This window comes from Tachypleus tridentatus, chromosome 1, assembly GCF_004210375.1.
Source record: "Tachypleus tridentatus isolate NWPU-2018 chromosome 1, ASM421037v1, whole genome shotgun sequence".
NCBI lineage: Eukaryota > Metazoa > Arthropoda > Merostomata > Xiphosura > Limulidae > Tachypleus > Tachypleus tridentatus.
The window spans coordinates 25,551,700-25,576,269 of NC_134825.1; the positions used below are offsets into that span (position 1 = coordinate 25,551,700).

Genomic DNA, 24,570 nt, shown 5'->3' on the forward strand with positions numbered 1-24,570 from the left:
GCAGGATGTCCCCTGGAAGTCCATATCCTTGACGCTCATCTTGATAAATTCAAGGAGAACATGGGAGTATACTCAGAGGAGCAAGGCGAGCGTTTTCATCAAGATATACTGGACTTTGAACGCCACTACCAAGGAGCGTTTAACGAAAACATGATGTAAAACTATATTTGGGTGTTGATAGGTGAAAGTGATTTACATTATAATCACATATCTCGAAAAACTACTCACTTCTAAACTTTTTGTATAACTTCAGTACAAATACATGTAAATCTTGATTCATCTGTTGTTTTGTTTACACCCTATGTAAATGAAAATGTGGAAATTTGTCCGTTTTTTACATTGAAAAAAAGTTAATTTCTAAATTTCATTATCCAATCCAAAAAAGCATCGTTTGAAGGGAATAAAGACCATTTACTATACTTTTACAACATAAGCAATTAAAAAAAAATAACACAACGTTTGTGTTACATAGTGTAATCAGAGAACAAATACTTTTGGGTCAGGTCTTAAACACTATGACCTTGTTAGGCCTGCGTGCACATCGTGTTGCCATCTTGTCTAAAATGAATTTCATTGGAGACTTGTAACCTCGATTCCGATTGGTTCTAATTACTGGACGGCTGGTCTCATAATCCTTACTTAAGGGTATAAAAAGACCCGGCTATCACCGTAACAAATAGTGACGAATTGTTGTGCCGAAAGTCATATAGAGAAGTCATACTTCCCTGTATAAAGTTTAACGTGTTTAATTTGTCTTATTGCAGACGTGATTGTTTTGTTTCGTTTTCCAGTGACCATAATTATTTTGTGAGTTTATTCAGTCAGTTTATTATGTGTTGTTTATTGTTTAGGTTCTGAACATAATGTTCGGACCAGTGACGATCGTCCTTTTCATAATACTGTTCACAATATGGATACTGTAAGTAGATTTTTGTATATTTTAGAGACATTAGAGATATTATTTCAACATAAAACATCTTTTCTGTGAAGGCTACTACTGGTATCACTTGTTGTGACCATTTCCGTTTTTTAATAAAATTCGTTAAACTAGGTTTCTTTTCAGTTTTGCGCAAAGCTACAAAAGAGCTATCTGTGTTAGCCGTTCCTAATTTAGCAGTGTAAGACTAGTGGGAAGGTAGCTAGACATCACCACCCACCGCCAACTCTTGGGCTGGTCTTTTACCAACGAATAGTGGGATTGACCGCACTTATAACACCCACACGGCTGAAAGAGTGAGCATGTTTGGTGTGACGGGGATTCAAACACGCGACCCTCAGATTACGAGTCGAACGCCTTAAACCACCTGGCCATGCAGGCACTAAGTGGGTACACTTCATACAAAGATAGCTCTAAAACTTTACTGTAGAACAGTACTGATATGTGTGTGGAATCTTTCTAAAGGTACAGCCATATCAACAAGTTGCTGTTTATTAATGAGATATTTCTAAAAACAAACTACACCATTAAGATTTCGTTTAGCAGCTGATAATATATTATAAAATAAAGGGAAATCGGGGTTTCTAATGTTGTTCTATGTTAATCTGAACATCTATTACAAAATAGTGAAAGTTTGTGATGGATCACATAAAATTAGTTTTAATATGTATTACAGAAAGTCAAAATAACCCTTCGTGGATCGTCTGAAATTACTTTCAATGTGTGATATAAAGAAGCAAACTAACGTGTAATACTCATATAAAACATATAATAATATTTGTGTCCGAGTTGCTACACAGAAAACAGGTGAAAAGTAAGTGTTATGCTGACCTCCATATCCGTGTACAGCTACAACATTATTTTCGATACTAAAGTAAAACGGCAAAGTTGGTCGCATAAAACTTAGTTTTCTCTAACGACAACAGTTACAATACATTTGGCAATTTCACATGTTTATCTGTATTTGTCATTTCCACGCCCTTGCACGTGTACTGAGTGCAGAACTATTGTACATAAATATTTGATTTGAGGACATACTTATATTACAAAACCAATGTATTGAATTAAATTATTTTTGTAAAACAATACGTTATCACACTCTATACAAACTGAAATAAAATGACTAGGTAGAGAGTATAATATAAAATAAGGATGGTTTTATTATCAAACAAACATTTTATGATAAAGCGACGGTCTCTCACTACCAGACTTTTGAGTTAATAAAGGTATTCATCTCTCGAGATATTATTATAACAGACGTACATATATATTCTTCAGAAAACAAAAGTCTTTGAAAGTTTTCATATCATATTAACGTTTTGTTACCTTATTGAGAAAATTGTTTCACCCCATAAATTTTGAGTATTAGTTGTTAAGATAACCATCATTCTGTTTTCCCTGGTACAGAGGGAGTTCAGAGATCGGCGTAACAAACTGTCATTATGAGGGTTCAAAGTTTGAACTTTCTTAGAAAAATAAAAGGTGGTTGAAGGATGTTGTTAACTTATGAATGCATACTTTGGTTGAAGTATGTTGTTACCTTATGAATGTATACTTTGGTTGAAGGATGCTGTTTACTTCTAGATGTGTAATTTGGTTGAAGAATGTTGTTAACTCTAACTTTTTATTTTCTAAACATTAGAAGAAGAAGAAAACATTTCAACAGTTTTGTCAAGCTAGGAATTCCAGGACCAAAACCTAATTTGTTGTTTGGTAACATGTGGGAAATATACTGGAAGGTATGATTTTATATTCTTTACTCAAAATATAATTCAATTGTTTAAACTGGTATTTTTATCTTTCACTTTGAAAATATTACAGTCTTGTAGTTCTCTTCGTCTCTGGATATGTGTGTTAATGATTTTTGTTTAAATGTTTAGTGAAATAATCTATGCAAGAGATTTCTGAGCAAAAAATTTATAATTTGTTGAAGTAACAAATGTAACATAAATGTTTTCTGATGTGTTTGTGTGGTTTAAACGCCTAAATCAGGCAAATGGACAATAAAATAACAGCAATAATATGAAAAGTAACCACTGATATCTTATATCTATAAATACAGGAACCCCTTTCTTGTCTTCCAAATTGGATAGATCAACATGGAAATGTTTTTATGTAAGTGATACATAATTATCATATACTTATACGAAATAAGTTTGTATTTATATCGTATATACTTGTTTACGTCATCTAACCTCGAAGTAAAACAAAGTTTCTGAATATATACAAAATATCTTATCAATACTTTGAAAACTAAAATGTTGACTGAGTTTTAATAATTAGCATTAAACAAACTACCCCTAAATTGCTTTACACACAATATTTTCACCACCTATCTTTACAAAGTAGCAAAGTAAAAATGAGTTTCTTAACATAGAATTCAATCTCTATTCACACTTTTCAACGTTGTATAAAACTATTGTCAGTGAGTGTTTCATTAATTACTATTATAACTTAGAATATTTTCACTACACTATTTTCTATGCCTTCTCAACGCTTGGTAAATTTAAAAAGTTCTTTTGAGTTTTATAAATTAATATTAAATAAACTTTAGCAAGTTATGTTCATTAACATTCAGTTAAACAGATCAGGTAGCTTGTCTTTATTAATTAATAATTAAGTAAATCATTCATTGGTCATATATTTAATTAAACTATTCAGGTCAGTATGTTATCATGTGTTTTCTTTAAGTTATCTCTGAGTTAAATTCCTTGAACAAAAATAAACCAATAAGAGTGGTGCCATTAAGTAACCGTTTTATTCAAATTAATGAGTACATAAATTATTGTTAAATAAGCACCAAGCTAAACTATTCAGCTACTAATTTCGGTCATTGAAAGTTTAGGGAATCTCTGTACTAACCCTAGCAACTGTCGTGACGTTTTTTATATGACGCTGTTTGACCACATTAACTCTGTTTTTGTTTTTTTTAATAATCAGTTGTTTGTCACTGGAATAAATTAATTAAATTCCTTGAAATATGATTTTAATTATATTTTTATCAGTATTGACACTTAAAGTCATTCCTTAATACTTAGCAGCAACCAGCTAACACTGAATATTGAAATTCAAAGAGATAACACTTATCATATAATTATCGGTGATATTGTTATCCTTTCTGATCAGCTTATTATTAAACCAAGTTACAGTTGTACATATATGATATTAACAAATTGATACAGGACAGTTATTTGGAAAAGAAATAATTATATATTCTCATCAACTTTCACATGTTAATTATAACATATATATATGTGAATAGGATGCGATGTAAGACATCACAGTATCCCTAGTTTCACTTCAAGCAACTAGTCCTGAAACAAAGGTGTTATCTTATAAGGAACAAGCTATAGTTTTTATGTTGATTTCCGTATTCCAGCTACTTCTTGGAATGAGACCAGTTTTTGTGGTGATGGATCTCGACCTGTTAAAAGAAATTCAGATTAAGGATTTCATGGATTTTGCAGATCGACCAGTAAGGATTGTTTTCTACCCATGTGCCTTTCGTTAAATGTTTATTAAAATGTAAATCTAATTAATGTTATATCGTGTTTGAAATCTTTTACACAAAGTTTCTGTTTCAATCGAAATCTGTCATTGTTTCATTAAATATTACTATAACATAAGAAGTTTTGACAAACCAAGTTTAAAACAACGCCAAATTTATTACAAAATATAATTTATATCGTTTTTTTTTCTGTAAAATCTCTTACCAAATTGTGATCAATTATATTAAGAACTGATGAGAAAATTTATTTGAATAACAGTTTGTATACATATTATTTCTTACAGCTCGTGTTGTTAAATATTCTAGTATTTGTGATACTGGTTGTATGTGGTTATATGTAAAGAACCAACAGTGTATTCAGTAGTGAAATAACTGAATATTGTGGTTTTCTTCAAGGTGTTACTTTTGCATCGTGTTTTATCACTGTGTTTTTAGAGTCTTTTTGAATTAGATCCACCAAGGAAACCGGGAGAACCTATTAACGACTTCCTAATTTTTCTGTGTGGAACTCGCTGGAAGAGAGTTAGAAGTGTTTTAAGTTTCCTTTACCACCATGAAACTTAAAACAGTAAGTATTAATTACTTTATTCAACTCGTGAATATTCACAGATGTCCTCTTTAGAACAACTATAAAATACAGTTCTTTTTTCAGAAGTTCGTGTGTCCTTAGCTCAAATGCATATTTACATCCAGATAAAGTCTTGACAAACACCACCTGTAACAATTTATTAAAAACATGTTAACTATCCTTCACAGTTCACAATTAGAAAGCTCATTCACACAACGTGCAATCGAGTTTCACCCTATTAAAAATAAAAGGGTTGCATAACGTAATATTAACCCCATTCATGTTCCTTAAGGCTATTCATTAATCCACAATATCCTCTCAGTGGCTCAATTGTGAGTTTCAAAAATTATAACACTAAACTACAAGGTTTCATACCCTTGGCGTATACAGTACAGATATTCCGATGTGTCCCTTCTATTTAACTAGAAACCAAGAATGGATTTGGAACAAGTTAATGCTGTTTCAGAGGAAGTCATATTGTCCTAATTTCGTTATCAGAGCATATTTTAAAATATATCAAGTAGTTTAACAAGCTAGATAAACAACTTTCATTATAATTCCAACAAAGAACAACTCTTTTGAGCAACAAAGGTTACAACCGTTATTCTACAAAAGAAACTTTTAATCAGTTGTTAAAATTACAATCATATGAAAAACGCGAATTTTTCTGTTTATTCTGTCGACAACACAAAGATTAGAAACAATATATTTGTAAAAAAAAGAAAGTATTAACGCAAATATAGAACGAAATATATTTTACTAAATATTTATTTGAATATTTTTGAGCGATTCATAAATCCGTCTTAGAGTAAATAATATTACATATTTCTCACTTAAATTTTACTGATCTTGCTTATAAAATATTCCATGACACACTTCGATATTTAACGAAAATGTATAATTTCATATCTAATGCTTTATTCTTCAACCCACAGATAAGAATAAGACGTACATTCACGTGTGTTTATTTTCAACATATAACCATATTGCGCAGTATTTTAAATTAATTTCTTTATAAATATAACTTTCTCTTTTCGTTCACTAGATGGCACAAACTATGGATGAAACTAAAAATGACTTATTAAGAAATATTGAGGAATATTCCAAACAAGAAAATTACCTAGACGTATATAAGCTATTCCAGGCCATGACTATGGACGTTATGGTTAAATGTGCTTTAGGAATTGATGCACATGTTCAGAAAAATCCAATGGAACACGAGTTAATCCATCATGCCAAAGTAATTTTCGGTACTTCAATACAGTCGTTGCTTTTCCTCATTCACAGTAAGAGTTTTGGTATTTTGGTGTGTATAATAGTTTTAATAAATTTGTTATAGTAGAGAAAGTGTGTATGAAATTGTTTAAATTTGTATCATTTGCTTAACAGTGTTAGATCTGACACTTGAAACGTACTCTCTACCGAGTGAAGGAAGATGTCGTCAAAGATGACGAGTCTAAATGTTGTCATTAGATAGAAGGATGTTTGTGACGGTCTTACAAGCGACCATTACTCATACAATACATGTCTAATCATGTTGATAATTAGTTAATTAAAGCATCCTTAAAGGGTGCTTAACACTAATTCATTAAATGGTTAAAAATTAATTCGTCCTTAAAAGGATGCTTAACACTAATTCATTTATAAGTTATTTATTAATTAAATTAATTGCAATTAATTCATCAAAGAAAAAGAGCGCTTAGCGAATTTATCAGTTAATTAATTTTCATGTCCTAAAGGAACTATATCTTTCTAATTAAGGTTAAAATTTTTCAGTGATATACTAAGTTGACAAAAACTATGTTCGGTGTAACATTGTCGAAATTATTTTCATTTTACCATACGCACTATTACACAATGGGTAATCTTATATTCAACTGTTGTGTCAATGATCTCGTGACAACCACAGATGAACAGAGAAGTGTCAAAGTGTGACTGAAATGTTATTCTTGAAGCATTCTATTCTTATTTAATGGGTTTCAATAACATAGAATTATGGCTGAATTTTTTAATGTGATTTATTTATATGTCACGATTTAAAATGAATAATCGATAAAAAGAAATTATAAGTTTTCCTATTTTTAGTATTAGCGAACTAATTGTTCAAAGAATAATATACGAGAATCTCCTGTATTGTGACAATATATTCTTCCTAATCATTGATGACGTCATTTAGATAATGATTGATGTCATTATCATTTGCTCATAACATGAGTGACCATATGTTCATCTTTAACACATGTTCGAATCGCATTTGTAAGTTATTTTTTAGTGTTTCAGTAACTTTAATAGAAAATATATGAATTATCAGTAAGTCATTCCGTTATTATTTTTAGATGTAGGAATGTTTGTATTTTCTTACAGCAAAGTCACATTGGGATATCTGTTGAGCTTACCGAGAGGCAATCGAACCCCTGATTTTAGTGCTGTAAATCCGTAGACATACCGCTGTACTAGCGAGGGGCTTAGATGTAGGAAAAATGAATTACTTGGAAAATAACATAAAGGTGAAAGAGTATGTGTTTGTATAATTAACAGGGTGGCTGGTGTTCCCTGAGATATTTTAGGTTATTAGTATATTCTGTATGCACATCATTAAGTCTGTGGACAGGTTTTAATACTCGTAGTGGGCAGAGCACAGATACCCATTCTCTTGCTTTGCGTTTAACTATAAACAAACAAACAAATAACGCTGTATGTAATTCTTATGACTTTGACTATCAATGTAATAAGTGCTGACGTAAAGAAAACCTTTGTCCTGTCTTTGACTTAAAAAGTGTCATAAAATAAACTTATCCCTGCTGTTACGTAGATCAAAACTGGCTTTTGTCAATGATATAAATTTTTATCTAATATGTAGCAATAATATTTCTAAACATTATACAATTAAAAATAATAATAAAATCTCACTTATTTGAGTAGAATCGACCTTTCATTTAGAAAAATTGTTCTAAGCCGACTTTTACAGTCTGACAATTTGCTGTTTTTTGCGCATAATATGCAATAATATTACACTAACCTGTATTAAGAATACATAATTAGCGTTTTGTATAATTTCGTAGGCAGATTGCGAAAATGTTTCATCATTGATGAGCAAATTTGATAAACGTACAGTTTAATAAAATACAAAAATTGTACTGAACTGACGTGCATCACTACATATTTATAATTTTGTTAAGTGTATCGTATATTTTAAATATATTAAGTACACAAATAACGACAGGGTACTAAAATTGACTTTTATTTTATTAAACATTTTTATAAATATATTATAAAGTTCATACGTTTAAGTTTAGTTTTATTTTAAGTTGAATGAAACATGCTGATAGTTTTCCACTACATTATATCATGATCTATGCTAAATAACAAAATAATTATATAAATGTTACGCAAAAACTATATTTGGTGACTCTTAAATTTTAATAGAACCAATTAAAGTCTGGTATACATATGGAGAACTCATTGCCAAATATATCGTGTATTGATAATTGTTAATGGACTGATTAAATACATTTAGTGATCTGTAAAACTAAATATTATTTAGAGATTCTTATTAATATTATATAGTGTTTATAGTAAGAGATGTTTTGTGTGTATTTATATACGCATATAATAAACACTGAAATGTATAATTTATGTTAGCAAAAACTTTGATAACTTCGTTTTACCACCGAATAGTAGAATTGACCGTTACATTAAACGCCCCCACGGCTGAAAGGACAAGCATATTTGGTGTGATGGGGATTTGAATCCGAGTGGAGTGTCCCTACCACTGTCCATGACAGACCTAACTTATAACAAAAACAACAGCTAGGGATTTGTATATTGTATGTTTCATGATATAACGTCTGGTGTTGTAGGTGTCAGTTATTAGTAAGTCATTCATTTATTACATTTAACTGTTGGACATTTATTAGTTATGTATGATTTATAAAACGTTAAGTGTCTTACAGAACATTGTCTTAAAGACTCTATGAACCGATTAGATATGTATTCCATACTTCCACATAATATTCGTACGTTTGAAGTTGAAAACGGTTATTTAAGAAATGGACATTTCAGTTTCTCCAGATTCGTTACTGTGATGTAAATCACTTTCACGTATCAGCCCCCAAATATAGTCTCCCATATGCTTTCGTTATACGCTCCCAGGTTAAGTTTGAAGAGAAAAATAGGTCTTTTTTTTTTTTTTTTACTTTAGGCATAAGCAATTGGAAAATATCATTTTCTATCCGGTAACAATAAAAAGTAAAAATTTGTTACATGTGTAATATATGATGTCTTTGGCTTGATGTCTATATGATGTAAAACATTTGATTGATAATAAAAGAATAAATTTTATTTAATATAACATCATTTTACGAAATAAAAATAGTAAGCAAATTTCATATAATAATTAATACTTCTTATTTAATGTGTAAGATGTGTAAGTTATTAGGTTGTCCAGAAATAAATGTTGGAATTCTTACGATGACATTTACAAGCTGAATATTGAATGACTTATCATTGGTTGGTTTAATCCAACGTTTATCACTTACAAGGCGTCTTAATTGTCTGCTGTTTCAACTCTTCTCAGAGTAACTTTCCCAACTCCTAAGGCAACACAGACAAGAAGGACCTTTGTATGATTTTCCTCTATTACTTGAAACTTAGACGAAAAGCTATCGAAACTACCCGGAACATCAGCCACACATTCGGTTATGGATCTGTTACCGACCGTAGAGATTTCGACATGGAGATTAAAATCTTGAAGACCACAAAGGTCGTGGAAGAAAGCTATTTTTAAATAAAAATACGTTAAGGGAAGCAGTTGAGACAGCCTTTCACACAACAGCACGTGATCTTGCAGAAACGCTAGGCACAAAGAAATCAAGGATTCCCAATTAACTGAGTAGGATTGGAAAAACTAGAGCGTTGGATAAATGGGTTCCGCATGAGTTGACTATAGATCAACAAAATCGGCATTATAAGACCTGTCAAGGATGACGCTCCAGATATTGAACGAAATGAAAATCGAGGTTCTACCTCATCCATCTTATTCCCCATATCTTTCCCCTACAGATTTTAATTTGTTTCGAGCTCTTTGACAACTATTAGAATAATAAACACTTTCAAAACCAGGCAGCTTTAGTAGAAGCTTTCAGAGAATTCATTAACCATAGAAACTATGATTTATACAGCAGGGGCATAAACAGCATCATTACACGTTGTCGAAAGTGTGTTAAAGCAAATGGCGCTTACTTTGATTAAATCATGTTTTACAACACTGGTTTATACTCTTCTTCACTTGCAGTTTAAAAACGACATTTATTTATGGACAACCAAATACTTTGTTGTAATTCAATAAAAGTGTTATTACATGATAAACGTTTCCTTCACGATGTAAAATGTACAATAAAGTTAAAGTTTTAAACATTTTATGATATCGCATCTTTTAGGTCGATATAAACCTAAAGACATATGTTATGGGTGTGTGGTAAAATGCATATAATTATGATATTGTTACATTAAACATTGCTATTGACATATTACAATATAATTGAAAATCTTTAAGCAATTGAGTAAGTCACCGTTCTTGTAGGACATTTAATTTAATTACCTGATGAATTAGGGTTAAGAATCCTTTTTTTTTTACGACAAATTAATTAAAATTGACTTCCTGAATTAAGTATAAATCAATGAAAGTTAAGTGTTGTTTTTAGAACGAAGTAAATATAATTGATTTAATGAATTACTGTTAAGAATTCTTTTTAGGACGATTTAATTAATTAATTATCGGCATGATGAGACATATATTATAAGATGACATTCCCATTGACGTCCACACTAATAATAACGTTTGAATATATGATCTCGTCATCTAAAGTGATATCTTACCTTTTCACCCATCTAGCGACCTCTTTTATTCAGTCTGAATTGCTGGATTTACTACTGCTGCCATTTAATTCACAACAAAAAGTACTATGCATGAAAAAAGGCAGATACTGTGACCTAACAGCATCGAAATACGCGAAAAATGTGCCACCTATTTATCGTTCCAAATGTTCATTAATGATTATTATATAATTTTACGTCTTATTATATCTAATTTTTTAAACGCAATTGAAAAATAAAACTGATGAGATAAAATGTTATTTTACATAGTTTAACACAAACAACATGTGTTTTATCGTATATCTTTAATACAATGTTATGGTTGTGTTTTAGTGTCGTTACCGGATTTTGGTTCGTTCACGACAAGTATCAGATATCTTCAGTATAAATTTTGGAACAAAGGTTCCAATACATTTCTCGATCTTGTGGAGGTTTGTCGTCAAGTTATGAAATCACGAGCAGCTGATCCAGCGGTAAATGTAAAAATATACTTTGCCATCAACTAGCTAACCCTTATATTAACGCTTATATTAACAAAACATTAGAACTAGATTGAATATAGCCTTTTACGAATTTATTGTGCTGCTAAGACAGAGTGACTAAAACATTTGACTCGTAATCTCTAGTTCGAATCTTTTCACCGATTATACCCGTCTGAACCATGGAGAAGTGATAATGCGTCAGCCAATCGGCCTGACATGGACAGATGGATTAGGGCATGCGACTCCTAACCTGAAAGTCGCGGATTCGCATCCCCGTCGCACCAACCATGCTTGCCCTTTTAGCGGTGGCGCCGTTATAATGTTATGGTTAATCCCACTATTCGTTGGTAAAAGAGTAGCCCAGGATTTGGCGGCGGGTGGTGACGACTAGCTGCCTTCCCTCTAGTCGTACACTGCTAAATTAGGTACGGCTAGCGCAGATAGCCCTCGAGTAGCTTTTCGCGAAATTGAAAAACAAACAAAACAGTCAGGTAATCTGTGTTTTCATTGGCAGTGAACGGTGTTTTCTTGTTGCCTTTCTTGTAATCTATCATTTTAGCGAATCACTCTAATAGCTTTGCGTATTCTTTATTAACAATCATACAAAGGAATATACTACGTTCACAACTTTAAATGGGATTGATTTTTGTGTTGGAGGAATTAATGTAAATCAGTACTAATTATTTTTTGAATGAAACAAAGATAATGTTTTACATATATGGAAAACCATTTATATATTGTTCTTAGCTTGAATAAATATACCTTACACGTAAACAAAGAATTAAAACATAATATGAAAACACTTCAGCTTCACACATGGTTCTGATACATCCCGTTCCACCACAACTTTATATCGACTGTTGTTTTCATGAGATTTTCTGATATTTAAATTTGTTTCAATATAAATAACTCAAACCTCAGAATAGTGTTTTTTGTCCACAAACGTTTTAAGTATCGGCGAATCATACGTTGATGGCAAAGGAAAACTTTAGGCTATGAAAATGGATTATGATATAAATGAAAATACTATAGTTTCTCATATGTGTAATACCTAAACTACTAGAGTGTTGCTAACGGTAACAATGGATTGTTTTTTATTGTTCTGATATAGAAACGACGGAATGATTTTCTCCAGTTAATGATGGACTCTCAGAACATCGGTGTCAACGTCACGAAGGTTACAGAGAGTCAACTAACCGCTGGAGAAGAAACACACAAATCAAACCCTGAAGAAAGTACACATGCTATCGACCAGTTTAATGGTATTTATTATAACCCGTTATAGCACCATGATCATCTTCCTCTTCATGTAGCTGTGATCCAGGCTTTAGCAACTGATAAAGAGGAACTTGAAACATTATTACAGACAACAATTTTGTCCATGAAACCCTAAAAACTTCTAACTGTAATTCTTCGTGTAATGTTGTGACCAGTAAAATTAATATTTACTGAAGTTAAGACAAGAGCAAACTCCCCTACGTTTTGTATGTACTTTGATTTGCAGATATAAGTAAAATAATATTCATTAATAACATAATTTCATAAAAGTATTATATTCATTTGAATATTTATTATATATTTCTTATATCATTATAGTTTCCAAGAGTGGACTATCTGACAATGAAGTGTTGTACAACGCTATGTTGGCTTTAGTAGCAGGGTAACTGTAGTTCTTTTAATGGTCATTTTATCATTAATTACAATATATTGCTGGTTCTAATGGCATATTAATTGTGATTACTTTAACAATTCCGTCATCACAAATAATCTAGTATATTAACTTGTAATATGTATATTATCATTAACTAAGTTACTTCAACAGTTAGAAATACTTAGAAGTAACAATATTACCCTTAATACATTACTATTATTTTAAAATCACTTCAACTATTAAAAATACTTAAATAATAATACTACCCTTAATACATTACTATTATTTTAAAATCACTCAACTACTACAAATACTTAACTAATAATATTACCCTAAATACATTACTATTATTTTAAAATTGTTCCCACTGTTACAAATTCTTAGAAGTAATAATATTACCATTAATATAATACTATTATTTTAAAATTATTTCAACCGTTACAAATACTTAGAAATAATAAGATTACCCTTAATATATTACTATTATAATTCTAACTTTAGGGCATAACGCAGTTCATATTCCTTTAAACTTCAAATTTTTCTTCTGTTTCTCTTTATGTATAACTCATTTCATACTAAAGTTAACCCCTGTGTCACAGCAGTAAGTTTAATCAATCGAGTTTCGATACTGATGCTGGGCCGAGCACAGGTTATCCATTGTGCTTGAGGACAACAAACATATATTTTTCTTTCAGCTATGAAACAACTAGTTCTGCTCTTGGTTACACCATACACCTACTGGTGCAGCACCCTAAAGTCCAAGAAAAATTAAGACAAGAGGTAGACGAACTCGTTGGAAAAGTACGTAAATTACAATATAGTTCACCACTTTGGCTTGTTAGTAATATTTTATTTCGAATGTTTCAGCTGTTGTAAACATTGCTTACCTTAAACAGAGTTCAGAAAATACTTTCAAAAATTATGAATTTACTCACATAATCTAGAAATCTCGAGTAAAGTATTAACTTTAAAAAGCTAATCATCATTTTTTCCATGAAGGGTACATTAAACTTAGATTATTCATTTCGTGCGATAAGATCGAATTGATGTATATTTTGTTCAATAAAATAACGTTCACAGAAATGTAATATTTTAGGGAGGAAACTTGGACTACTTGTCTGTTCATAAACTCCGTTATCTGGATCTGGTTTTCAGCGAATGTCTCCGGTTTATCCACCAATGTTCCTGTAAGTTTTGAATATTTTTGGTAGCCAACAAATACGAGAAAAATACTACAAAATGAAAAATGTCTTATACCAACGATATGGAAAACAAAAGAAAAATAGTAGGTATTTCTAAGCGATTTACTACATTATATTATATAGAACACATTAAATTATATACAACTAGAGGATCACTAAGGGTCATAAACTTCCTTAGTTTGACGTAGTTGTGTAGTGAAATGTATCAACAATTTACAGTTTGGGATAAATAGGGACATAAATGTAGACAATGTGACTATAAGTCAGGGGTTGTCGAATGTAGGGTTTATACCAATACAGAAGGAACTAGAAGGTTACTCAGTAGAGTTCATACTCGTTTCTCAGCTTTGAACATATTCAGCTCTCAAAAAATACGATAATGTGTCCGTGCGTCGTTTGTTATCAACGGACTTGGATCATTCTTGGCAGGAGAATAAGGAATAATATTCTAAACATGTTTTATCAAAATGTGGTCAAGTTGACTGAATTATACCGCAAATAATAACGTAAAAGAATGAATAATGTATCGGTTACCATGCTAGAATCTCAGTGGTATTTCGGTTTTTGTCTGGAAATTACAGTTGTGCTATGATAATTCGTTATTTTATATAATAGGTTTGTTAATCGTGAGGCAAATAGAGATGTAACATATGGATCCATTCAAATTCCAAAAGGAACGGCTGTACAGGTTCCTGTTTACTACCTTCATCATAACCCAGCTCTGTGGCCAGACCATGAAACGTTTGATCCAGAAAGGTAATTACAACATATATACATATATTGAGTTTGCTTTGATTCTTTTCACCTTGCATGAACTTGCAGCTATTGACGCACAATATTATTTTATTGAATTCATAGGTAACGCAGTATAATAGTGCAAAATAAAGACAAAATAACATTCCAATAATGCGAGATATCTAATTGCCAGCCTTATGGCGTTTTTATTGAAAGGTTCAAGATTCGAGTGGAGAAATGGCGTTGAATGCAGTCACACTTTTAGGTGTGTAAGATTATAATTATAACAGTCTCGTTAATAGGAGTCCACTACTGGTACAACAGTAAGTCTACGGATTTACTACGCAAAAATCATGGGTTCGATGGACTCAGCAGATGGCCCAATGTGGTTTTGCAATAAGAAAAAATACACACACCCACACTCGTTAATAGGGTAAAAATTACGTGAATAGTAAGTGCTAATTATTCAACCTCATCATTTACATGAGGACACTTGAAAAGTTTATTATCGATGATAATTATCACTGTTCTTGTTTCTTCGATATTTCGCGTGATGAAAAATATTTTAGTTTTATATAAAGCTTGCGACCTTCGATCGACTTCTTTTCGTTGTTTCTATCTATTACTTTATTAAAGTAGCAGAATATATGCTAATGCTTATAGAAAAAGTCTTTGGGTCGGAAGGTCCTCTTTCGTGACAATTTTCCGGATGAGGTTGTTTTTGTTTTCGGAGCCATTTGCTGTTCTAAACATTCCATTGTACCAGTTTTCTTCTCTTCAGTATTCAATACTTTCATTTTTAAATGTTGTCTGCTTTTGTTCTCTAAGTAGCATTCGTTCGAAACGGTTAAAATATGTCTTTCGACCGAAAATATAACCATGACAACATTAAACGAGCGAAAGTTCGAGAAACTGCCATAAACTAGTTTCTACAGCTGACAAACACATCGTTCATTCTTCCATATCTTGTGTCTATAGCGATACGAATGAAAATTAAAATATTGAAATCGTTTTAAAAAATTGCTAACTCACTCTTCTTAAACAGTTGCGAAATGCTGGATCCCAGATCTAATGGTTTTCTAGTAAGTAGAAATATTTTATATAAAATTCCTGCTTATTAATATTCTAAGTTAGGCTATTTATTATTCCAAGTTATAAAAATGAAAATATGTGGTAATTAGGACATTATTACAGGAAACTTATTACGGGACATGGCATATCATTTATGTTTAATATCATTTATAAACTTGTGTTAGACAATCAATTCAGTATTTAATACGCTTTCGAATATTTTGCTCAAAATAGAAGAAAAGTTCCTTAGTTTCTTAAATTGAACGAACGCAACTTTATATATATATATATTCTTTATACGAGTGTCAATACAGTGTTATTATTTTAACAACTTTACCAATACTTTACCCTCAAATTTTAACTATAAATATATTTCAGGTTTTCTGTTGATAATCACAACCATCATCCATTTGCTTGGCAACCATTTGGAGATACACCTAGAAATTGTATTGGGATGAGATTCGCTCAGCTAGAAGCCAAGATGGTCATATCTAGAATAGTTCAGAAGTACTACTTGATGCCTTGTGAGAAAACAGAAAAGGTAACAATAACAGAATATATATTTATCACGTCCAACCAAACACACACCTACGTATGCATATGTATATATAATAAGATACTGTTGAAAAAGTGTATGTTCCTTTTTAATCTTATATAAACTTTATGTGGGTAATATACATTTTCTTCTTGCTATGCTATATTGACTGTTTTAACAAGTGTCAAATATAGAAGCAGACATTAAAAACAACATATTACATTCTGTGTATCTGTGACAGTGCAACTCAGCTTTCATTTCAACTTCAGACTTCTGAGACAATAATAATGATGTTTTCAGAAAATAGGGCCCCGGCATGGCCAGGTGAATAATGCACTCGACTCGTAATATGAGGGTCGTGAGTCCGAATCCCCGTCACACTAAACATGCTAGTGGAGACATTGTAATGTGACGGTCAATCCAACAATTCGTTTCTAAAAAAACTAGCCCGGTAGTTGGTGGTGGGTGGTGATAACTAGCTGTCTTCCCTCTAGTCTTATACTGCTAAATCAGGGACAACTACCGCAGATAGCCCCAAGTAGCGAAATTTAAAAAAGAAACAAACAATCACATGTATGTAGCATGCTTGTCAATTTTTCTAATCTTCGGTGTTTCTTCGTTTTTTAGCGTATTGGAATTTACGTTCAAATAAATATAAGTTTCCATTTAAAACTTGTAATTGTACACTTTACTGATAATTGATTTTAAGTAACGTCTCCATAGAGATAAAAGTCAAGGTGATATAACCTTCTTGGAAAATATTTATTTGAGAACTGGTCATATCCTAAGTTAAAATGTTTTTATTTGAATTTTGACATATATAATTTTACATTTTTGATGATATTCTTCGAGTATATACGTTTAATCAAATGAATATGTCTTAACTTTGACTTCATTACATTAAACCTCTCATAATTTACAACTGATTTTGCGTAATCCACTCATAAACCTTTGATTGCAAATTATCTGAATTCTGCAGTAGAATACCTTTTGTTTTTTAACTATTCACACACAAAATATATGTAGAGAAACTGATTTAAAGTTAAATTATAACTGACCATCAAATTCGGTATGACTGTTATGAATCCTGCAAATGGAGATTTTGTAAAATTTGTCCCAAGAAATTCCCCGAAATGACGTATTAAAACACCAACATAACCTTTTTTAAGATAGTCCACAACTGGATGTTCAATAATCAGTGTAAAAATGTTTTAAATAGGATTGAATATTGAGTTTGTGGTACACTTTCACGTATATTTTTGTCAAAGTGCGTAACTCTTTAATATCTTTGAAATACTTCGTACCTTCCAATATTCAATATTCAAATAAGAAATGATATGTATTATGTTTTACCTTAATCAATAAAAGTTCTCTAAACTGATATTTTTGAAACTAAATGACTTAGAAAAATAAGACTTAAAACGTTCAGTGGTATTATACTGCAATTATAGCTTTATTATATTACTTCAATAATTCAGAGAATAACAGTTGTGAAGTGAAAATGCATTCTGGGGTTATATTTTATTAAAACACCAAACACATTGTGGTGTTAGCTATTTGGCTAGAAATTTGTGAGTAGTTATGGCACTTATTCTCCGGCTCGACGGCAGAGGGTGTTATATGAACGTCCATCTTAGATGTTAGGAAGAGAGGTGAAGAAGATGGAATTATAGACCCCACAAACAATGAAGTCATCAGAAAAAATGACGTCACAGTTCCAGGAAGTATCGTCAGAGGGCGAATTGCTATTAAAGATTGAAGACAGAGAGAGTGTTGATATACGTGCCACCAAAGTTCATCGAAGTGGAGCCACACAATAATGTCACCAGAGATGATGACGACACCTGTCTGATAATCAGTGCCTGCACTGTTTGTATGAGTGACCTATGTACTTCCTAACAAGCAACAGTCTTTACGTCAGACAGAGGTTTATCTCAAAGTTTTATGAGAAATACATCAAGTGAATGATAAATATTGTTATTTTAAATAACAGTGAAGAGAAACAGGACATCATTATTTTGTCATATTTATTTGTAACAAAATGAAAACATACATAGAAGTTAAATTAGCATTTTTCAGAAGATAAAATGTGTAAAGTAAATTACTAAATATAATATATGAATTATGAGAAACGAAAGAAAACACAGGATAGTTAAATAGGCATTTTTTTATGATAACGGTTGTAAAAAAGTGTGCTTGAGTTAGGAAACTAGAATCTCTAATCAGTCTATAGAAACTCTATTAGCCTTTGTAAGACATATGTAATATACAAATAACAATTCATAACATAAGATAAAAATCTGTATGCTATCCTGAAGAATATTATAACACTTGTAAAGCACGTGTAGTATAATCAAATATATAAATGAAAACAAAAGATCTGTAGGTAAACCTACGAGACTGTCAAACTTTGTGAATTGTACTTATTTTTTTTTATTCATAAAGTGAAACAAAAAATGAATGACACACATGTTATGGCCATTTGTCTGTAGTAAAGCCTCATTAAAACTGTCAGCTTACGGAATCTTCATAAAACCATTTTCTTTGAAACTTAGTAATGCAATCCACCTAATAGCATCATTCGCCTGTAGTAAGACTATTTACGTTTTTAAAAGCTATAAAATTATAAAGTAACATGTATCATATACAATATTTTATCAAGAAAAATAGAAGTCAATTACGGATAGCGTAAAGACAAAATAGTAAGAGATAAAATAATATTTATGGAGAAAATGGACTTGGTCCGTATGAGTTATCCCATCCTAAACTAAAACTGAAAATATTAAATCCAGGTCTTGCTGTTCATATATCCATCGAGTTTTCACAAGATTCGAAGACAACCTATTCCATAGGCGAACCACTCTATTTGAAAAATAGCACCCCACAATGGTTCAGCGGTAAGTCTGCAGACTAACCGGGTTTCGATACCCGTGGTGAGCAGAGAGCACAGATTGCCCATTGTATAGCTTTGTGCTTAATTCACAGACTATAAACATTCTTAAAATTAAACAATAAATGAACTAACAACACATAGAAACGTATTTAACACTTTTGATGTCACCAATCATGGCCCAGTATGGCCAATTGTATTAAGACGTTCGATTGGTAATCCGAATATCGCGGGTTCGAATCCCGGTGGCACCAAACATGCTCGCCCTTTAAGTTGTGAGGACGTTATAGTGTGATGGCCAATCTCATTATTCGTTCGTAATAGAGCAGCCCAAAAGTTGGCGGTGGGTGGTGATGACTAGCTGCATTCCCTCTAGTCTTACACTGCTAAATTAGGGATGGCTAGCGCAGATAGCCCTCGAGTAGCTTTGCGCGAAATTCAAAACAAACAAAATTAACCAATCATACTAATCACAGCATGTTGAGAGATGATAAATAAGTTTCCATGTGTTGTTAAGTCATTTATTGTTTAATATTAAGAATGTTTAAAGTCTGTGAAATGTTGTATATCTTCTCTTTTGACAGTGTAACATAAGGCATGTGGGCTGAGAGAAACGTGGGTCAAGTAAGTCCCAGTACTGATAGAATTTCTCTCTTTGTCAAAGTACGAGTCTTTGCTGAGCCTAACTCACTAGGGAAATCAAACCACAGCAAGTTGAGAGATAGTTAATTACTGACATCAAAACAGTTGTCAGAGGTTGGTAGGATTTATAAATGATAGATCTGTAGTCTCCTAGGTTTTATAGTTACAGGATAACATCCAATTTATTAAAGATTTCTGGATCATTTTGGGCACTGACTAAAGGTGAAATATATTTTAAATGAACTGAAGATTGTGATCATCCATTTAAATCACTAAGTTAAAGTGTTATTTTAACCATGATAATCCATTCGAGATGGATACAGATAATAAAATTAAAACTATATTGGCCTTTGTTCATTTCAATCACGAAGTTAAAGTGTAATTTCTAATGCTATTAGTTGAGATGCCTGGATTTGGTCATTGTAACTGTAAGTTATTACGAAGGACTTTGTGATTCTTAATTTATGAGATAATTATATAAGAATTTCACCTGATATGACTTGTTTATATGAAGATAAGGATATTCAGTATAATTTACACCTACATGTCTTTCCCATGTACAGTGAACTGTTGTCCTTTCTTCCACAAATAATATGAATTATGCAATTATAAATCTTTATTAAAATTCATTGTGTAAAGATAACATCATAATTATTACGTTGGCTGAATCTTGCATGTTATATAATGTCGAAGGAGAGAGTGAATCACAATTATCACCTTGCATGCGTTGGTATGGTAACCGAAAGATTGACTATCGAGATATAAACGATGCAAATGGTAGCTTTGGTTTCCTTTGTTATCGTGTAGAAGCTCTTAGATAGCTCATTAAATACTTAACCACATGTGCTAATAATTGAATGCAATGCTACATATAGGATTATACATGTATTTTTACGTGTGATGTGTTACTATTATATAAATACAACAGACTACATCTCTTAGCAAACAAATATTATAATCCAGATGTTATGTTATTTGAGCTGACGCATTGGTAATTGACCTGTGCTACATCATAGAAAAAGTTCGTAGGACAAAAATATTGACCAGTGGTATGTCAGAGAGAAATTTGGAGGACACGATACTATTGTCCTTTGATAGGTCAGATAAACCTAAACTAATTAACCTTTATAGCATCTCAGAAATATTTAGTTATATTTCCAACAATGTTCTTGAGAGAATATTTTTAGTTAATATTCGTCAGATAGTATACTTTACATTACGTGAAAATATCAGATACCTTAAATATCATGAAGAAATATTTTAGGAGAAATGTTCTCATCAAAGTAACATTTTCTCAAGAAGGTGAAGCCCACACCAAATGAAAACTTGATACACCTATTGTTTCGATGAGTTTAATGCAACATTTCAAATGTTCAAAACATTTCTTGAACATAAAGTTTTGTTGAGTTTTTCAGTAACATTAAGTTTTGTTGCAAGTTACATGTAGAACACACACTAATCTGATGAATAAATTAACAGTTTGGTAGCATGTCTATATAGATGCTTCAGATTAGACCATGTTTCCATATAAACAACATCATATTGAAGTGTGATATTTCTCTGACTGGATTATCGTGATCACAAGCTGAGCATTTTTCTTATTGGTGAATAATTTTAAATCTCTAGTTTTATAACCTTCGTTCCCTATTAGAATCGTGTTCTGTTGCTTCACATCTGTAGTTTTTATAACCTTTGTTCCCTATTGGAATCGTGTTCTGTTGCTTCACATCTGTAGTTTTTATAACCTTCGTTCCCTGTTGGAATCATGTTCTGTTTGTTTCTTTGTGTGTTTTTGAATTTCGCACAAAGCCACTAGAAGGCTATCTGCGCTAGCTATCCCTAATTTAGCAGTGTAAGACTAGAGGGAAGGCAGCTAGTCATCACCACCCACCGCCAACTCTTGGGCTACTCTTTTACCAATGAATAGTGGGTTTGCCCGTAACATTATAACATACACAGCTGGAAGGGCGCATCATGTTTGATGCGACGGGGATGCGAACCCGTGAACCTCAGATTATGAGTCCCACGCCTTAACCCACCTGGCCATGCAGTGCCAGGGATCATGTTCTGTTGCTTCAGAACAGTTGTTTTATAATCTCCATTCTCTATTTGAATCACGTTCTGTTGCTTCACTTCTGTAGTTTTATAACCTTCGTTCCACATTGGTTACAAGTTCTTTTCTCCTGCATCTGTAGTTTTATCTTCTCATTTCATATTAGATTTAATTTATGTTACTCTAATAATCAGAAACATGTGTAACTATGCTACTTGGGGTTGTCGCTAGGTGGCATACTAGTCGTACATATTTTTGTAAACACCGATTAGAATGAGATAAGATGTTCAAAAAAGCTGATGTTTATCTGTATAAACAGTACTGATCAAAGTAACAGTTTTATTCGTCTAATAAAATCAACTTTTATATTGAATTTGTAAACAGAACATTTCCATTTTCAACCTTACATTTCTGGAAGAACTTCAGACTAATTCAGTCTTTAGGTACACAAGATTAACTTTCAGACATTTTTAATGATATTGTTTCCAGCTGGAGAAGCCATGTATTTTCCCTGAACTTAATTAAGTGCTGACTGGCATATTCTTAACTCTACATCATGTTTGTTTGTTTTTTTTTTAATTTCGCACAAAGCTACTCGAGGGTTATCTGTGCTAGCCGTCTCTAATTTACCAGTGTAAGACTAGAGGGAAGGCAGCTAGTTATCACCACCTACAGCCAACTCTTGGGCTACTCTTTTACCAACGAATAGTGGAATTGACCGTAACATTATAACGTCCTCACGGCTGAAAGGGCGAGCATGTTTAGCTCGACGGGCATGCGAACTCGCAACCCTCAGATTACGAGTCGCACGCCTTAACGCTCTTGGCCATTCTGGGCTGAGTATTAGCTGGTTTGCTACTAAATATTTGAGAATAACTTTAAGTGACATTACTTAAACAAAATATAATTAAAATCATGTTTCAAGTCTGAAGATTTGACTAATATATATTTCTTCAAGTTAAGGAAAGTCAGTGTAGTCGTTTGGCCTGACAGGAAAAAATAAATACAAACTGATATCACGTTACATTGAAATATTTTGATATATATGGTATATAGTTGGATTATCTGTAGTCTGGGACTATTTCTCACAATAATAGTTATATTTGTTATTTGCCATTGGCTCCTAGGATGCTAATTTCCAGATTGTAGTTTCTATACCTAATGATGCCAGGTTAAGAACGTTAAACGTTCTGTATTTAATACGCTGTTTTTAAGAATTGTTAAGAATCTTAATTAGTTTAACTAAGAACTTAATTAATTTATCCCAATGTGAAAAAAATTGATTCGTTCAAAAACAGAGTAAATAGAACCGTCTAACTGATATATATTTATTAAACATATAGTTAAAATGAGGTTGAGGAAGAAATACGTTAATATTAGTCAGGTTCTGGCGAGTGTAAGTGTAGAGTTTCTTTAATATTTCTATGACCGAAACTATTTCCCAGCTACCTTGAGAGGATGTTTATTTCATAATATCTTATTTACTCCTTAGCCTTACGAAACTCTTAATTAATGGAAGCAATATTGTTAATTAATTTAATTAAGTGAGTTTTATGTTTAAAATCCATTAAATAGATAAATACCTTAACCTTTTAAACAAAAATAATTGTACATTTTTCCAGACACAGAGAGTACTACAAGACTGTAATGTCTTATTTGTGAGAAATTGAAATTATTAGTTTAAATATATGAATTTATTTTAATTAATGGACAGCAAATCACATCTTCAGTTCTCACGTGTTTCCAAATAACAATTTAGGTTTAGGTCCTGGTATTCCCAGCTTGACAAAACTGTTGAAATGCTTTCTCCTTCTTCTAATTTTCAGTAAATAAGACAGTTTTTTATCTCAGGATGTCTGGTGTGGATATTAACATCAAAATAAAATAAATAATAACTTTTCGACATATTTAAGTCATCTTCAGGTTAACCGTCAACCAAAGTATACATTAATAAGTTAACAACACTCTTCTAATTTTATTCATTTTAAACTGAAGGAAGGAGTGAAAAAACTATATTGTTTCAGATATTCACACAAAACTACACAAAAATATTTTTTCTCACCTTCCCGAATCTTGAAATATCAGATTAAAATGAATGAGACAAAACACCTCCCTCCAGCTCATGGTTTCTCTAGTGACATTCATGGTTCCAATATACGTGTGAATATTTATTATGTTACTAAGAAAGTGCAAACTTTAAACCCTCATATTGACAGATTTTTTATGTTACTAAGAAAATGCAAACTTTGAACACTCATAATGACAGATTTTTTATACTGATCTCTGAACTCCCTCTAGACCAGGGAGGAGAGAATGATGGTTATCTTAACAACTAATACTCAAAATTTAGGAGGAGAAACGACTTTCACATTAAGGTTACGAAACGTTCATATGAGATGAAAACTTTTAAACATTTTTGTTT

General features: G+C 31.8%; 1 protein-coding gene and 2 long non-coding RNA genes across 5 annotated transcripts in view; 2 read left to right on the top strand and 1 right to left on the bottom strand.

The window, feature by feature from the left end:
- The first annotated feature begins 689 nt into the window (after nucleotides 1-689).
- The window catches only part of LOC143244683 (cytochrome P450 3A8-like), a 42,694-nt gene continuing 18,813 nt past the window's right edge, over nucleotides 690-24,570 (top strand). Inside the window, exons 1-2 of one of the 3 annotated variants that reach the window (XM_076489785.1) lie at nucleotides 690-919; nucleotides 2,580-2,676. In XM_076489785.1, the coding sequence (XP_076345900.1) occupies nucleotides 864-919; nucleotides 2,580-2,676 (153 nt within the window). In that variant the 5' untranslated portion in view covers nucleotides 690-863. Of the gene's footprint in view, nucleotides 920-2,579; nucleotides 2,677-16,432; nucleotides 16,570-24,570 lie in introns of those variants that run through there. The other 2 variants (XM_076489811.1, XM_076489802.1) reach the window with 2 other exon arrangements.
- On the top strand, nucleotides 4,778-12,908 carry LOC143244707 (uncharacterized). The gene is made up of 3 exons (XR_013025284.1): nucleotides 4,778-5,013; nucleotides 6,059-6,299; nucleotides 12,481-12,908. It is a non-coding gene; the product is annotated as an uncharacterized LOC143244707 (long non-coding RNA).
- On the bottom strand, nucleotides 14,092-24,287 carry LOC143244720 (uncharacterized). Its single transcript, XR_013025293.1, has 3 exons — nucleotides 24,211-24,287; nucleotides 16,377-16,519; nucleotides 14,092-14,205 (listed from the first exon to the last, which is right to left on the bottom strand). It is a non-coding gene; the product is annotated as an uncharacterized LOC143244720 (long non-coding RNA).